General features: G+C 53.3%; 1 protein-coding gene and 1 non-coding gene across 2 annotated transcripts; one reads left to right on the forward strand and one right to left on the reverse strand.

The window, feature by feature from the left end:
• Positions 1 to 392: 392 nt before the first annotated feature.
• Positions 393 to 17390, forward strand: DIPK1C (divergent protein kinase domain 1C). Its single transcript, XM_052660203.1, has 4 exons — positions 393 to 596; positions 9995 to 10666; positions 13860 to 14024; positions 17088 to 17390. Exons 1-4 carry the CDS (start codon positions 393 to 395, stop codon positions 17388 to 17390), a joined length of 1344 nt encoding a protein of 447 aa, XP_052516163.1.
• TRNAG-CCC (transfer RNA glycine (anticodon CCC)) lies at positions 1804 to 1876 on the reverse strand. The gene has a single exon. It is a non-coding gene; the product is annotated as a tRNA-Gly (tRNA).
• Positions 17391 to 18241: the final 851 nt, after the last annotated feature.

An 18241-nucleotide genomic window follows, 5' to 3' on the forward strand; every position in this document is an offset into this window, starting at 1 on the left:
GGTGGGGGAATCCGTGAAAAGAACAGTCGCGCGTGTGGACAGAGGAGCCGGGAGTCTGAACCCGGGAGAGCCTGAATTCTGCTCAAGAAGGGACTGGTCTTCTTGGGGGAAAGATGCAAAGAAAGAAAAAGTGGAAATGGTGGCGGGGTGCGGCGCAGGGCGCGCGGACACCCTGTGGCCCCCTGGTGCTCCGGCCAGCGCGGCTTGTGCCGGCGGGGCTCCCCACCCCACCCACCCCCTGACGGGCCGGGCGCCGGCCACCCGGCGGCCTCCCCTCCCTCCCCTCGCGCTGCCTCTCCCCCGCGCCCCCTCCCTCGCCGGGCGGTGGAGCCGCGGAGCCGGGACGCGAGCGCGGGGCGCAGGCGGCGCGGGGCGGGCGCGGCGGGCGGGCCATGGCGCGGGCGCGGGCGGCGGGCGCGCGGGGCCGGCCCGGGCGCTGCGGGCTGGGCGGGCGCTGCGGGCGCCGCGCGCTGCTGGCCTGCGCCGCGTGGACCGCGGGCTGGGTGCTGGCGGCAGCGCTGCTGCTCCGCGCGCACCCGGGCGTCCCCTCCGAGCGCTGCACCGACGAGAAGAGCCGGCGCATCCTGGCCGCGCTGGTAGGTGCCGCGGCCGCACTGCCCCGCGCCGCGCGCCCCGGGGCCGGGGTGGGACGCCCTCCGAGGGTCCTGGGAGCCGGGGACTCGGGCGCGGCCGTGGATCCACTGGGAGGGGGTCCGGACTTCGGGCGTGGAATGCCCGAAGCGCCCCACCCGGTTTCCAGCCCGGGACTCCGTCCGGGAGTCCTCTGAGTGCCTGGGGGGACGTCTTCCCCCATGTCGCCCAACTGGTCCTTTGTCCAAAGATGCTCTTCCTGCCCGACTGTTCTCCCGCCGGCCCCGAGACCCCGCTCCTAAGCGAAGTTTACGGGTCCTTTCCCAGCCTTCCGACTCGGACCGCGGCGCTTGGGTCGGGCGGGGACCACGCCTCGGCCCCTGGGGTCCCGGTTCTCTCGCTCAGCTGCCGTTCTGTGATTCTGACCTGGGCTGCACCTCGCCGAGCCCCCTGCAGACGGCCAGTGGGGCCCCTTCCTCCGCGCGCCCCAGAGCCAAGGCTCTCCCCTGCGCGATCTGCGGGACCCAAGGCAGAGAGCGGTCCGGCGATCGGGAGCGCGAGGGAGGCGGCTCGGACCCCGATAGACCTCGGTGCTGGGGTCCTGCCTGCCGTCTACTAAGAGGTGAGGGCGGGGGCGCCCTTTAGATGAGACTCGCAATTAGAGAGAAAGAAACGCCCCCGCTGGCGGGCCCCAGCGCTCACCCGGCCCGGGTTGCACTCTTGGTTGATTCCAAACGTTGGCTCCTCAATGGTCTCTGTTTGGTTGGGAAGATTAAGCGCATTAGGAGACTTGGATAAAACTACGAATCCCTAGAAGGAAAGCCAAAAAAGGTGAAGGTAGCGGGCAACGATTGTTGTATTGATTGATTATTCACTTCCCAGAACAGTGACCATCTAAGTATCTGGTGGGAAAGGGGAGCTATTTTCTAAGAAAATTTCAAGAAATGCATGGGAAGCTTCCAGCCCAGTTGTGTAGTATGGGTGAGCCTTTGGGGACTGTAGGATTTCAGAACGTGGTAGCATAAAGGCTTTGAAATAATTTTTAAAATTTATTTTATTTATGGTTTTGCCAGGTCTTAGTTGGGGCATGCAGGATTGTTTTTCTTTCTTTTAGAAAACAGCAGCAGCTTTATTTCAGGAAATAATCACCTGCTATGCAGGATCTTTAGTTGCTTGGCAGGTGAACTCCTAGTTGAGGCTTGTGGGATATAGTTCCCTGACCAGGGATCAAACCCAGGTCCCCTGCATCGGGAGTGCAGCGTCTTAGCCACTGGACCACCAGGGAAGTCCTGAAGTAAATGACGTTTTAAAAGTGAAATTGTAAAAACTAAAGAAATGAGGTGAAATGGGCAGGCTGCACCGAATCATTTTCCCTGATTGAGTCTGACGTGTCGTCATGAATGGATCATCTCACGTTGGTGAGAGGTGAGATACTCACTGATTCCCTCCATCCTATCAATGGGATTCCCTGGTAGCTCAGACCGTAAAGCGTCTGCCTGCAATGCAGGAGACCCAGGTGCGGGAGACCCAGGTTTGATCACCAGCTCAGGAAGATCCCCTGCAGAAGGAAATGGCAACCCACTCCAGTACTCTTGCTGAGAAAATTCCATGGATGGAGGAGCCTGGTGGGCGACAGTCCATGGGATCTCAAAGAGTCGAACACGACTGAGCGACTTCATTCACAACAGTCTTTTTAGGTTAAAATAAAAAGCAAACAGTCTTTTCATTTCTTTATGTTTGGTTAAGTGAGAGAAGGCCTAATGGAAATTAAATAGCCTACTATAACTTTAGTAATCACTAATCATAACTTTCCCAGCATTTCAGCTCATAAATTAAAACCAGTTCTGTTTGGATGCTGAACCAGTATATCTCCCGTGGCAGCCAGATGGGTCTTTTTTATTCCCAAGAGATGGGTAAGGAGAGGGTAGCAGGTAGGAAGGCCAGAGGGTCCTAAGCAGTAGGAGGAAATCACTGCAAGGGGCAGACGTTTTTTCCCCTTCTCTGTTGAACAAACCCATTCTACCTAACACTAACCTTTTATTTTATTTTCGCAAACTTTGGGCTGATAATGGCTCAACAAACATCATGTCAATTGTTTTAAGGCCAGGGATGACACACGTTGTGCCATCCTATCTCAAAAATGCACATTGTGGGAGAGGAGCCTGGTGAAACTCCTTCAGCCTTGAGGTGTTTCTTTTATCTGATTAAAAGCTCACTGACAGACATAAAATGCCTTGCTAAAAACTAGCAGGGGGGTACTCTTTCTGTCCACTTCTGATGTCTACGGCGGAAGCTTTCCCTAACTCTATTGTACTTCCATAAAACTTGGCTACACAAAAAGTTCCAAGTATTCAAGCCTCACCTCTGACCCTGGATGGAAATCCTCTCCTCCTGAGGTCATGAACACATGGCTTGCAGTAGCAAACTCTCATCTCTGCCTCTGAAGGCTGGCAATCTTTCCAGCTGCCAAAAAAACAAATTGAAATAGTGTGTCTGGCTGTCTGATTAAAGTTCACCCACCCTGCTCTCAAATCAGGGGCCTGATTTGAGGGGCCCCTCACCGGGAGGCCCCCTTTGAGGCTGCTGTTCTCAGGATCCAACTTGCCCTCTCCCCTCTCCATCCTGGGTTTGCTGAGTGGAGCACCGGGGCTCCCTTTCGCCCAGGATGCTGAGGTTTGGACAGAAACCCGCTTTCCACGTTGTAGACTACACCAGACCCTGGCTGCCATGCAGAGGCAGGCATTGTGGCACCGAGCTCTCCCAGGACTGAATTGAGCCTCTGTCTCTCGGTTCCCCCAGCCCTTTCAATTCACCCTGCCTGCCTTTTATCCTTCATAATAAACTGGCTGTTATTTTTCTCACGGCCCTCCAGACTCTCATTAGCTTTCACTCTGAGTCCCAGGACACCAAAGGAATGGCTGCAGCTGAGCCAGTGGGAGCCCCCTTTTCTGGGGTGGAGCCAAGGGCCTTGTGAACCCCTGAGCAGTTCCTGGGCCCTCTGGCCAGGCAGGTGACACTGCTGGCCTGTGGCAGGTTGGAGGCTGTGGATGAAGCTGAGGTGCTTGTGCCCCTGAGCCGCACCCCATCTCTGGAGGGGTCGCCCCCACACACCACTCTCAAGAGGGAGTTTTGGAAGAGCCAACTGGAGTGCTTCCAGAGCTGATCTTGGGTCCTCCAGCTTTGGAATTTTCTAGGCAGAGGGCAGCCCTTCTTTTTACTGTGGCTTTTCAGCACATCGCATAATCAAAACATTTCTGTGAGGTTTCTAGAGCCCTGCTTTCCCAGGGAACTGTGTCAGGAGGCTGTGCCGGAGCGTTGGGTCTGATCATTGATAGGCCTGGCTTCCGGTTCTGCGGGTGGAGCACTCCTTGGGGAGGTGGGGATGGGAGGTGTGGGAGCCGCGGATGCTCACAGGGGCCGGGCTTTGTGCTCAGTCCTCTCACACGTAATATTTCGTCTAATCTCAACCCCTGGGAGCCAAGTGCTTTTATTTCCCCATTTCACAGATGGTGAAATCAAGCCCCAGAGAGGTGAACTAACTTGTCCCGAATCACACAGTGACTGTGCCATGGAGCCAGTACATGACGCTGATAGTAGAGACACAGTGACACCATTGGCTTCTCCAGCACTGAAAACCCTAAGGAACAGCTGGGCCTGAGCTTCCCCAGCAGCTCAGTGGTAAAGAGTCTGCCTGTCAATGCAGGAGAGCTGGGTTTGATCCCTGGGTTGGGAAGATACCCTGGAGAAGGGAAGGGCAACCCACTCCAGTATTCTTGCCTGGAGAATCCCATGCACAGAGGAGCCTGGCAGGTTATAGTCCGTGGGGTCGCAGAAGAGATGGACACTACATAGCGGCCAAGCAGCAACAACAACCCTCCCACAGCACATCACTTTCAAAGCATCTCAGAAAGTTTCCCACGGACTCTGCTATTCAGAAGGTTTTATGCCCCTTTCGGCTAGTTAGGTCTTGATGTGCTTTCATTTAGTTGCCTGCATGGGATTTCTTTTCAACAGGACTGGCTTATCTGTCTGCTCTGAGAGAAACCCTGGCCCAGCGGGACTGCGGCATCCAGGGCACTCGCCGAGAAAGATTGTATCGCAGGGACTGAGCCTGCTTCCCTGAGCACCCTGGCCATGTCTGTGACGTCTGTCTTCTAAGCTGTCCAGGGGTCAAGAGGGGTTGCAGAGTGGTCTGGCTAATCGCACAGCGTAACTGTTCCATTGGGGAAATCCACTGTGAGATATGAATGCTGCTAACCACATAGGAACTTAATGCTGCTGAAAAACGAAAAAGCAAACACACAAAAGAAAACCCAGCCCTTAGGCATGACTTCTGATACCCTGTCACCAGTTTCTCAGACTAGAGAGGAAAAGGTTTGTTTTTGCCTGAGAACCGTGATACAAGCTGGAGAGATTCTACTGCTGCTGCTGCTAAGTCGCTTCAGTCATGTCCGACTCTGTGCGACCCCATAGACGGCAGCCCACCAGGCTCCCCCGTCCCTGGGATTCTCCAGGCAAGAACACTGGAGTGGGTAGAGATTACCATCCACCACCAAAACAACGCTTCCTACAACCAGGGCTGTTAGGAGTGTGCGTTCTCACAGTTGCACACAGTCTTTAAGGAATGTGGGCTTCCCTGGCGGTTCAGATAGTAAAGAATCTGCCTGCAACTGAGAACACCCATGTTTGATCCCTGGGTCAGGAATATCCCCTGGAGAAGGGAATGGCTACCCTCTCCAGTATTCTTACCTGGAGAATTCCATGAACAGAGGAGCCTGGCAGGCTACAGTCCATGGGGCCACAAAGAGTTGGACATGACTGAGTGACTAACACTATAAGAAATATGAATTCACTGTTTCATTAATTTTTTTTAAAAATGCCAGTTAACTACAATGAGACTTTATTAACTTGTTTTTTCCCTAGCTTATCTTAAAATCTGATACCTGCAGATTTTGTGTGCACACACATTTGGGTACAGAAGTGTATCTGTTCAAGCTGGTTCTTAGGGCCTCCATCTATTCAGAGGAAAGTGATTTTTTTTTTTTTAAATGGAGTCAAAGTATATAAAATACATCTATTGAGTTAAAAAATTAGCCATCTCAGTAAGGCATGCTGCTAAGAAAGTAATTTCTCTTGTCTCTAACACGAGGACCACTTTTAGTTAGCCTGTAAACTTGTAAGCTGTAAGTTTACTGCTTCTTAAGTGCTGAGCGCAGTCTTTCTCTGGGTTTAGTAGGCACAGGCATGCATCCTGATGCCACAGACTCACTGAACACTGGTAACCACATGGGCCACAGAAGAGATGAGTCTTACATTCTGTTTCTGAAGAGCAGGGACTGATGTGCCCAAAGCGCTTCATCATTAAGCAGGAAGACACAGAGCTGCTCTGTGCTAACCACCTCGTGTACACTTTGCTTCAGTGTAGACTCTCTCCGACGACAAATGAGGTGGAAACCCAGTTCATCACCGCTAGTAGCCAGCGGACCTGGCAGGGTTCTAGGCACCCAGCCCAGCCTCTTCCCTTCCTGATTCAAAGCATCCCCCAGGCATCTGGGAGGCAGGCTTATACCTCAACGTGCTGATGTTCAGAAAACCAGCCAAAATTAATGTTCCCCTCCCAAAATCAGTCACTGTTATTGTTCAGTCGCTCAGTTGCATGCGACTCTTTGCCACCCCATGCACTGCAGCATGCCAGGCCTCCCTGTCCTTCACCATCCCCCGGAGGTTACTCAAACTCTTGCCCTTTGAGTCAGTGATGCCATCATGACCAGCAGACGACATGCCACATTTGCTGCAACGCTTGTGTTGAATTGCCTTCTAAATGTGCAGGGCTGAGTCTCATACAGATTCCATTTGAATTCAGTTTCATGGACGCCGGACAGTTTTGTAGAAAACACAGTGCTGTGGGGAGCCAGTGGGGGGAGGATGGCATAGAGACTCAGGGGGTGGGGGGCTTACTGGATGGAACCCGGGGTGGAGGCGGGGAAGGACTCCCAGCGGCAGGTGAGGTGGCCGCCTGGGGAAGGCGGAGTTGACCCTTGCAGGGGGAGGCATTTTGTCAGCTGTGGACTTTTGGCAGGACACGCACTGGCACTTGCTCTAACCTTGCCCAACCATCTGGTCCTCCGAACACACGAGCAACTTTGCACGTCTGGGTCCCTGTGCCGGTGGTTCCCAGAGCTCTCCCTCCTCGTGCGCTAGGCAGACTTGCAGCTCACCTTTCAACACTGGGCTCAGGTGCATCCCCCCAAGAAAGATGCATCCCCGGCCTTCTGCCTTCTAATGACCAGGGCCAGAAAGGGCAGGAGGGAGTCTTTCACTCTAACTGCCAGGGCCTCTGCACCCGTGACCTTGGTTGACCTTCGCAGGTCTCCCGTGACACAGTGTTATCCTCCCAACATTACAGACTTGGAAATGAGCCACACGCCAGCCCCAGGCACAGCCTGGAGGCAAACCTGGTCTGCCCCAGAGCCGAGCCTGGCCTCCTTCCTTTTGCGCTTCACCCTGCTGTCATTCGGGAGTCCTGGAGGCAGTCACCTCGCTGTGACTCCTGAGCCCAGGTCTGTCATCGGATCGTGGCCCAGCTCATACACAGCACTGCTAACGGGAGGGTGGCCAGGGGCAGCCAAAGCAGCTTGCCCACGCCCACTCCCTGCCACGGGTATCTCTTGCAGGCAGTGACAATTTTGTTCGTGGTTCCAGATGCAGAGAGTGAAGGCCCCAGTGGTCACACCTGACCTTCCGGGCTTCCACTCGCCGCGCTGTGGCTGGGCCAGGAAACGTGTGTCTCCTCCCCCAGGTCCCGCCCCCTGCAGGGTTCTGACAGTCAGGACCCACCTCCTGCCCAACTCGCTTCTATCACCCACTTTTCTTTCTTTTTCACAGTTCTGCTCTGTCCCTCGTAGAAAAGCACCTTTGATGACACTACAACTTTGATGACACCCTAAAGATGACTATGGGATTGCATTAAACCATTTTGGAGCTACTCAAAGGGGATGGGGGCCTTATAAGGCAATCGAGAAAAAAAAATAATGCCTTTTCTTATCAGGCTTATTACAGAGGTACGAAACTGTAAACACCAGATAAAGTAGGAAGAAGCTGCAACGAGTAACATGAACACCCCATATTATTTCTGTCTTTCTACTCCTGAGACCTTCCATCGTTTAAACCTTTCACCCCCACTTTGCATGCATTCTCAGTCACTTCAGTCGTGTCTGATGCTTTGTGACCCCATGGACTGTAGCCTGCAAGGCTCCTCTGTCCATGGGCCTTTCCAGGCAAGAATACTGGAGTGGGTTGCCATGCCCTTCTCCAGGGGGTCTTCCTGACCCAGAGATTGACCCATGTCTCCTGCATCTTTGGCATCCCAGGCAGATTCTTTACTGCTGAGCCACCAGGGCAGCTCCATCCCCACCTTCCCTCTAAGATTATCCTGAAAGGACTCAGAGGAGCTGGAATGGCGGGTGCTTTCCTGCAGGGCACCACAACATGGAAGTGATTCCGAGCAGAGAGAGTCCACCACTCACAGGGTCCTGATCCTCAGCTGCTCCTCTCAGGACCCCAAACCTGGAAAGAGGGACCAGGATGAAGAGTAAAAGGAAGGCATTTGACCAAAGTTGTGTTACGTTAAATTGCAAGACGAACACTGCATTAAGCATATTTAGAACAGTTTTGTGGGTGTTTATGAATACAGCTGCATTACGGCTGTTGGTGTTCCCAAGACAAAAAGCCGGCAAACAGGGCGGCGTTGTTCCCAAGCTCCAGGATCAGGATTCCATCACTTGCACCTTTGAGTTCGGCAAGTGTGACACCCCCACCACCTGATACAGTGTTTGGAGGTCTAATGCCAGGCAAAGGAGCACCGGCTTGCAGGAGCACCCTCAGCAGGAAGCTGGGGGTCAGGTCAGATAGCGTGGCTTGGACCTTTTGGACTGTTGTCCAGTTACTGCCTGAAAGGGTCCCTAAAATCCAGATACTTGTTTTAAGAACCAGGAGTATAGCTTTTTAATAAACATTTTGGTCATGTGAACAGTTCTCTGAGAGCAGTTATAAAGATCCACCATCCCTTGGCCAATGCTCTGCAGCCAGGCCTGTTTTGGAATTCACACTGTTTTGGGTGTTAGATAATATGCACAATATATATTTATACCTTCTGGTGAACATGAGGATATGCCAGGAATCAAACAGATCCAACTAATTAATAATTCTGTAGCAAAGTGTATGCAAAGTCACATGTCAAATACATTCAGACTATAGACAGCCTCATCTTCTGGGTTGGGTTTGACACTCCATGAGAGTGGATGAGTCATGAAAAACATGTTTTCAGAGTCTTTTGGACTTTGGGATTGTTTACATATCCAGGCATTATTGGAGGTGCATTATCTGACTTGAAAGATCTGTTTATAATCCACTTGGGTTAATAAAGCCAACCAGCACAGAACAACCAGAAAGTCTGACCCGCCTTTGCCCATGTGGAAGGAAGATGCGTTGTGGGGAACAGGTGGGCTCAGAATGTATGCTCAGTCCCTCATAAAAATGGGTCCAGAGGTTTAGGTTTCCTGAAAAAGATAAGAAAGAGAACAGAGTCACACGTCCCCCTTTGAATCAGTCTCACAGAAGTGTCTCCGGCTCCCCTCCTAGGTCTGAAGGGTGGGGCCTGGATGGACCATCTTCTTAGGAGAGGTGTTTGCAGTGTGGTGGGATTGGGGGTCACCACTTCCCCCCACGGGGCAGGAGGGCCTGCGAGCCCCAAAGCTCAGGAGAAACTCCCCTCCTGAGGGCCCCTGAATGCCTTCCTCACCACCACCACCAGGAATCCAACACCTGCTTGCAGAACTCACCCTGCAGGCTCATCTTCTGAAGGCGCCGCGGCCTCCCCTGCAGGCCTGCGGATGCTGCCAGCCTCCAGGCCTGTTCTAAGTCCTGCTTCCTGCAGCAGGCACTGTTGAGCGGTCCCACCTGAAGGGTCGTTCCTGGGGTCCCTCTCCAGGGCTGGCTGTGCTGTTCGTGGCAGGCGGCTATTAAAAGCTCTCCAGGTGACCCCTACGTGAGCCCAAGAACGGGGAACCACTGGCCTGGCTCCGTCCTTCCACTGACAGTCCAGGACACCCAGCGGAGAGGCCAACTGCCTTTGCCAGCATCACCCAGCTCAGCAGGAAGGATGGGGCAGGGGCGGGTCAGTGGAGGGGGGGCAGGGTGGGCACCTGCTTCCTAAGATCTGGTCCTGGGCCTGATGGAGAAAATAACAAACGTGAGATTCTATCACAAACCTTTCACTTCATAATTCCTCTCTGCCCCGAGTAGCCCTGTGGTCCGCATGCCCAAGGGGTCTCTCCGGGACTGTCAGGAGCATCCTGGCGCGAGGCCCAGCCTCCGCGGGGTGACCCGTGTCCCTTCCTTCCAGTGCCAGGAGTACCGGGGCGGCGCGCTGGGCGGAGACCTGTGCGAGGACCTGTGCGAGGCGGGGCAGCTGCGGTACCGGCGCTGCCTGTACTACGAGCGCGGCAAGAAGGTGCTGCAAGCCGACTGGCGCGGCCGGCCCGTGGTCCTCAAGTCCAAGGAGGAGGCCTTCTCCAGCTTCCCGCCGCTCGGCCTCCTGGACGGGCAGCCCGAGGCGGGCGGCCAGGACTTGCCGGAGGCTGAGCTGCTGGTGCTGGCGGCCGGGGAGGCCCGGAGCGCGCTGGGCCTGGAGCCGGCCGAGGGCGGCCTGGGCCGGCTGGGGCTGGCGCGGCGGGGCCCCCGGCGGCGGGGCCAGCTGGCCAGCCTGTGGGCGCTGCTGCGGCAGGAGGAGTTCGTGCTGCTCAGCCTGCTCCGCGGCCGCAGCCCGCACGCCCCGCCCGTGCTGGGCTCCTGCGGCCACTTCTACGCCGTGGAGCACCTGGCGGCCGGCAGCCCCGGCCACCGCGCCCTCTTCCCGCTCGGCCCGGACGGCGGGCGCCGCGGCCAGGCGCGCGCGGTCAGCGGCGTGGCGCTCAGCTTCCTGGACATGGTCCGCCACTTCGACCACGACTTCGCCCACCGCCTGCACCTCTGCGACGTCAAGCCCGAGAACTTCGCCATCCGGAGCGACTTCACGGTGAGGGGCGGCCGGGGGGCGGCTGTGGGGTCCGCGGGGGGCGGACTTCTGTCCTGGGGGTCCTAGACCAGAGGGATCTGAAGCCCCCGGGAAACCCTGCGGCGTGATGCCACCTTCTGGCCTGGACAGCTCCGACCTGCCGGACCGTTGGGGGTGGGAATGAGCGCATTTAAAGGAGGAAGGCGCCTGGCACCTGGGAAGGGAATGGTAGGGCAAGCCGCCACAGCAGAGGCTCAGTGCGCCTTCCTCCACTGCCGCCCTGGTTTCTCCCAAGCAGCTTAGCCCCTTCCTTCCTGGGGCTAATGCGGCTCCAGGCGGTGAAGAATCCGCCTACAATGCGGGAGACCCAGGTTCGATCCCTGGGTCGGGAAAATCCACGGGACAAGGAAATGGCAACCCAGTCCAGTGTTCTCGGCTGGGAAATCCCATGGACAGAGGAGCCTGGAGGGCTACAGTCCATGGAGTCGCAAAAGAATCGGACACGACTGAGCAACTGCGCTTTGAGGAGATGAGGGAAGGCCGGCCTTTGGGGGCTTTGGTACAAAGGTCCAGGGGGCAGAGACACCGATTTCCAGCCGCCCACCCTCCGTCACCACAGGCCACGGTCTCTAGTTCTTTCTTCTGGAGAGGTTCTAGTCTGTTCCCCTTCCCTGGGTAAACTTCTTCTAGAGGGACAGCTGAATGCTGCTTTACGCAAGAGAAGATTCGTCCCCCCGGTGGACACGTCAGCCTCCGTGCTGCTCTGCAAGTGGCAGGAGAATTTTATGTCCCACTCCAGGCTGTGCAGTTTAGTCACTAAGTCGTGTCAGACTCTTTTGCAACCTCGTGGACTGTACCTTCCAGGCTCCTCTGTCCATGGGGTTTCCCAGGCAAAAATACTGGAGTGCGTTGCCTGCTCTTCTCCAGGGCATCTTCCCAAGCCAGAAATCGAACCTGAGTCTCCTGCGTTGGCAGGCGGATTCTTTATCGCTGAGCCTCCAGGGATGCCCCCACTCCAGGCAGGGCAGCTGTGCAAACGATTAACCAAGGTGCGGAAGCAGCAGGAAGACTCGGACTCCGGGGGTGGGATGTAGCCATCTGAGTTTGGAAGCCAAGCCCTCCAAGTGATTACTGATGTGCTCAGTGTGAGAACTAGAGAGCTAGGGGACCAGCAGATGGGCCCCCCTTTGGCCCATGTTGCAGTGTTGCCCGGGTGGATGGAGGGTGTGTCTCCCAGGTAACCTGTAAGAACTGATGACCCGCAGCCATTCACTTTTTTCAGGTCCTCCCTTGCAGGTCTTGAGAATTTGTCCAGTGGTTGCAAATGAACTAGGAACCCCTCTTTACTTCTTGCTCTCAAACTGCTGCCAGAAAGCACGCTTCTCAAACAGATTTCCTACTCGAGAGGCACAGTCTTAAGTAGAGAAGGAAATAATTCTCACCAGTCCTTTCCAGTCTGATGCTAGGATGGAGTCTGATGATGATGCAAGTTAGGTAACTTTGTACAGGAAGAACTTTAAGATTCATCCTGATGTGACCTAAGAAGCCTCACACAGGTTTTTCTGCTCATTTTGTTACTGTTCTTATTGTAGGTGCATAGTTATGCTTCCGATATCCATTCTACAACTACACTAAAAATTAGACAATAAATCCTGCTCTTGTTGGGAGATGAGACAGAATCAGAGCTGAAAGAGAGAAGTATCAGAGAGTGGAAATTCCACCAGGGTCCCGGAGGAAGCTGGGGAGATGACCAGGGATTATCAAAAGAAGAGAAGGGTCTTGCAGCTCCAAAAATGAATTATGAAAGACAGTAGACTCATTGGTAAAGAATCTGCCTGCAGTGCAGGAGACCTGGGTTCAGTCCCTGGGTCAGGCAGATCCCCTGGAGAAGGAAGTGACGTCCCACTCTAGTATTCTTGCCTGGAGAATTCCATGGACAGAGGAGCCTAGAGGGTTGCAGTCCATGGGGTCACAAAGAGTCGGACACAACTTAGTGACTAAACCACCACTGACATATTTTTAGTGTATTATCCAGGATAAATAATGAAAGGAACTGTTCTTTTGGCTAAATAAAGAGATAGAGAAAATCAATTAAAATGATAATTTCTGTTTGCAGTGCCTGAATTAGTAATGAGGCAAAGCTCTCAAATAGGGAAAAGTTCCCTGTTCATTTTTTCCCTGATTCTCCACATATCTTGAAATAAATTATTTTCCCCCCTCTGTTTTACTGAATAATCCCCACGAAACTTTACTGCCTTCTGGCATCAATCTTGAAGGAAGAACAGAAGCAACAGGCTGGGAATGTGCCTCCGGACTTCGCATAGATTTGAGGAGAAAATGAACCCTTTTTTGAGATGCTACCAAAGGGAGAAAGCTGGTATGTTGAGGCTGACCTGTGAAGGCTTGTGAAATGCCACAGACTCCATCAAACTCATCCAGTCTTCTAATAGCTCTTTAATGCCTTGAAGCTATACATTGCCTGATTTGGGCAGAGTCCAGGTTTTCTCAGGTTAGAGCTCATCTTTTTTTTTTTTTTTTTTCGTAATTCAGGTGGTGGAGGAAAATCTGCATAATTTAGACTTTTTTTTTTTTTTTTCTGGTTTTGAAGCCTTTTGAGTTGAAGCCAGGAAGATAAATCTGAAATTCCAGGGGGTCATCACATTTTCATGCTGATAGTGGGACTTAGTTTTCGATGCTGTCGCATCTGGGTCCATAGGTATTGATCCTAATTCGACCACTTTGGCCCTGCCACTTGCCCCTGTCAGCTGGAAACCAGTCAACTCAATAACAGGTCATAAATAGACGAGGTCCGCGTTGCCCACCTCATTCTCCCCATCACACCCTCAACCTGCCCCTTGAATGTAGTTTTCGTTTGTTGCTGATATTCATAGGAGTAAATGACCTGTGTCTCATAGCTTTTATATTCCTGAGCCTTGAATGTCAGAAGCCAAAGTGGTAAAGCAGTGGAAGCGGAAGTCAATTCATTTGTAAGAACTTTCAGAGATTCAACATTAAGATCTGAGAAAACTTTCAAAGCCGCAGAGCGATCCTGGTCCCACATTCCCGACTTGGTGACCACAGCGGTCCTTCTGCAGTTAAAGCCTGCAGCCCAGCCTGTGCCAGCGGCCGTGCATCCCCAGCACAGCCCTCCTCCCTGCGGCCAGAATCCCGTGCCCCCATTCCTCCTGATAGCCGTGTGCTGTTTCTCTCGCAGGTGGTGGCTATCGATGTGGACATGGCTTTTTTCGAACCTAAAATGAGGGAAATTCTCGAGCAGAACTGCACGAGGGATGAAGACTGCAATTTCTTTGATTGTTTTTCAAAGTGTGATCTGCGAGTGCACAGGTGCGGGGCCCAGAGAGCCAACAGCAACCTGCAGGTGAGCGGGCCGTCCTCTCCAAGGGGGAGGCCCTGTCCTCTGGGGGGCGGCGTCCTCTAGGGGGGCCTTGTCCTGAGGGGGCCCATCCTCTCAGGGGGCCGTCCCCTAGGGGGGGGCCCTGTCCTCTCTGAGGGGGCCCGTCCTCTCTGGGGGGACCCTGTCCTCTCAGGGGGCCGTCCTCTCTGGGGGGACCTTGTCCTCTGGGGGGCCCTGTCATCTGGGGGGGACCCTATCCTCTCTGAGGGATCCTGTCCTCTCTCGGGGAGGGGACTGTGTTCTCTCTGATGGCCCCTGTCCCTCTTGGGGGGCCCCTGTCTCCTCGGCCACTCCGTGGCTCCTGCCGATGTACCTGGAGGTCGTCGCCCTCTCCCCACCACCTGGGCTCAGTGCGTCCAGTGAGGGCAGGGATGGGGGAGATGGGGATCGTTTGTTCTTTGTCATCTACCTGGGGCTGTGGGCCAAGTGACCCCAGGGGGCTAATGGATGGTACTCCCAGCACGGCCATTACTGGGTCCCCCACAACCATGCGGGTGTCTGTTCTCTCTGGGCCTAATTTCTACATCTACACACACACACAACACACACACACACACACACACACACAATCAATAAGCACTTCTTATATCAAACTAAACTCCAGATGGCTCAGATACTTACACCTAAAAAATGAGACCCTAACTGTTCCAGAAAAAACTAGGAAAATTGAAGATACCCTAGAGTTTGGAAGGCTTTTCTAAGCACAGAACAAAGCTCAGAGGCTCTAAGAGGAACAACTGACAAATTTAACCATCTTACAAAAATCCCCATGGCAAAAGCAAAACAAAATTACAAAAAATTTGAGAAATTTAAAAGTTAAATGAGAAAACTGGCAAACTGTCTGCAGCTGCTCTCAGATGAGACTAGAGGACAGAGGTGGCCTTTACCCCCAGCTGCAGACTCAGTGTCCCCCAGGATCATCCTTGGCCCACCAGACATTCTCCACTGTGGTTACCCCACGTCCCAGGATCAGTCTAGTGACTGGTCAGAGCGGGAGGGGGGAAATGCAAAACCCAGCCCCTTTGGCCTCTATAAGGAACAACTCTATAGGTCATCCCAGCATCAGAAGTTCACCTTCTCCCTCAGTTTCATGGAAATATGGTTCCTGAGAACGCCCCTCAATAAATCCCTGCATGCAAACCTCCATCCTATAGTCTGCTCCGAAGGAAAGCAACCTAAGCAAGGGGCCAGTGTCCTTAATATATAAAGAGCATTTACAAATCAATATGAAGAGGCCAACAACCTAACAGAAATGTGGGCAAAGTATATCAACTTGACCAGTCACTGGAAAAGAAGAACAAATACTTTCAACCTGACTGATAAGAAGAGCGATACAAATCAAATAATTTTTCAATTGACAAAAATAAAAGACAACACACATTGTTGAGGGTGTTCTTAGTGTATGTTGCTGTGAGAGTGTAATAACTTGGTACACTTTTTATGGGGTCAATCTGGTAATATCCGTCAGAACAAAAATGTGCATACCCCTTAGCCCATAAATTTCATTTCCAGAAGCTTTAGTCATATTCAAAATGAAAATGCCATCTGAAAGATATGTATTACAGCATTTTTCATAATAGCAAAAGTTAGTGAGCAACCTAAATTTCCATCAGTAGGGAACAAGCTAAATAATTTATGATATGCATTTGAGGTACAGTCATTAAACAAATGGAATACCCTTATAGTGATTTGGAAGGTCTCTCTGATATTTGGTTAAATGGAAGCTATAGAACAGTGTGTGTAATATACTCCCATCCATGTAAAGTAAAAGAAAAAGGAAATGCATGAAACAATAACTCACCAGAAGGACATTCAAGGGAGTGGGTGCCTCTCAGAGCTGAGAGCTGAGTGTCTGGTTTTTAGGAGTTGGATGGAGCTTAAGATTAAAGCCTAATTAGTGGGACATTTTCAATGTTTGCACCTGAAGATGCATTATCAATTCAAAAGAGAAATAAGAACATTTGTTTTTAAATAGAATCCTCATCCTTGCAGGGATTAGTAAATGAGAGTCAAAATTATTTGTTTCCCATGAAACAGTAGATTATAAAATTGAGGCATTTGTTAAATGAGTATAATATAAAGTGTGATGTAGAAAAATAGAGCAGAATATTAATTATGCATGAATTGTGCTCCATCCAACAGGGAGAAAACCAGGAAGGCTGTAAAACAGCAAAACAGCATGTTTAAATTGAGAATTTAAAGAGATCTTCAGCCTCAGTAAATTTCATACCCAAGGAGAATTAAAGAATATGAGAGAGAGACTTCACTTTCACTTCTCCTAAAATAAAACATCTGAAAGGCTTCTTGGGCTTCCTGGGTCAGGAATTTCCCCTGGAGAAGGGATAGGCTACCCACTCCAGTATTCATGGGCTTCCCTGGTGGCTCAGATGGTAAAGAATCCACCTGAAATGCAGGAAACCTGGGTTTGCTCCCTGGGCTGGGAAGATCCCCTGGAAGAGAGCATAGCAACCCATTCCAGTATTCTTGCCTGGAGAATCCCCATGGACAGGGGAGCCTGACAAGCTACAGCCTAAGGGGTGGAAAAGAGTCTGGGCATGACCGAGTGACTAAGCACAGCACAGCACACAAAGGCTCCTTTAAAGACCTCGCCTCTCCCTTCCGATATACCTTTTTCCCAGGGAGCCGGAAAGTCCTGTCGCATTCATATACCCCTTGTCACCAGCGTGTCGTGCGGCCTTGGGGACCACCTGCCAGGTGGTGATGACCGTCGCTGTCATCAGCCTTGAATGAGAAAGTGAGGCCTGTGACCGCAGGGCTGGCAGCCTAGGACCGCCCAGGGCCTACTCCTTAAGCAGCGGTTCCCGGCTCTGACTTCCTGCTGCAAGCTCCTCAGTGGTCTCTGAGCATCACCTGCAGCTTCCCCCGCGACATCTCCGCCCCTGCAGGACAGCCTTCTAGTCTCCAGTGGCGCTGCGCGGCTGGGGTTCCGGGAGAGGTCCCCAGGGAGGGACAGGTGCGGGAGGGACCCCCCACGCCCTGAGCTGACCATCCCCCTCTCCCCCCCAGGTGGTCTGCGACAAGATCTTCCGCCACTGGTTCTCCTCGCCCCGCGGCAGCTCCGTGGTGTCGGGCCCACTTCGGGGGCAGCTGCGGGCAGCAGTGCAGGAGTGCGCGGCCCCCGGCACCCAGGGCGCGCCCCGCGTGCTCGGGAGGCTGCGAAGCCTGCTCCAGGCTGTGCTGCGGGAGCTGCGGGATGGCGAGGAGCCGCGCCCCGGGGTGAGGAGCCGTCTGCACGGGGACCCTCACCGTGGGACCCCCGGCAATGCTCGGAAGGCCCCAGCCGTCTTCGGCAGTCACCCCTTCGAGTGACAGGAGGGACGGGTCTGGCGCCGGGGTCTCCCCTTGTGTGGGAGCAGCAGTGTCCACCAGGCCCTGCAGACCCCCAGTGCAACAGTGTGTACAGGAGTGTGCGCATGCATGTGCACGAGTGTGTGTGAGTGCATGGCCGTGAGAGTTGTGCAGGTGTGTGGATGTGTGTGAGTAGGTGAGCGTGAGCAGATGAGCATGTCTGGGGCATGTGCTCCTCTGGGCGTGGAAGGCGCCGTCTCTGGTGGGTTCTGGAGCCTTGGGTCTCCTGAGCAGAGTCACCTTTGTTTTGGAATTGAAAACAATAAATACACAAGTCTGGGAGCTGTAGTCTGTACTCTGAGCGTTTGAAACAGTTTATTGTACTTTTCGTTTTGAGGAACGCATGGCTTTCCTGGATTGTAAAATCGGGAGCACCTCTTATCTCAGTCTGTCCTCCCTCAGAGCAGGGCCTGCAGGCTCGCTGTGCTCGGGGGCAGGAGGGCCAGGTGGTGGGTGCCAGCTGTCTCTCCCGCTCCAGTGGAGACCAGGCCGCAGACCTAACGTCCGGCATCTATGCGCAGAATTGCTTCTGGTGGGCTCCCGACCACTGTGCTCTGCTGCCAGAGACCAAACGGAGGGAACCACGTCCCGGTCTCTCCCTAGTCGGGCAGCTGAAGCCAGGTCAGGCATCTGTCCATCTTGGGGAGACATAGTTCTAGTTCACATATGGGGACCGTGAGAGCGCAGCAAGCAACTACTGGCCACCCTCAAGATTAATCCAGAAGGACGCCAAGAGAGGACAAGGGATTCTGTTGAAGGTTTACAAATAGAAGACTAATTAATCTGAAGTTTTAAAAGATCACTGTTGTTCA

The sequence above is a fragment of the Budorcas taxicolor genome, chromosome 22 (genome assembly GCF_023091745.1).
Source record: "Budorcas taxicolor isolate Tak-1 chromosome 22, Takin1.1, whole genome shotgun sequence".
Classification (NCBI taxonomy): Eukaryota; Metazoa; Chordata; class Mammalia; order Artiodactyla; family Bovidae; genus Budorcas; species Budorcas taxicolor.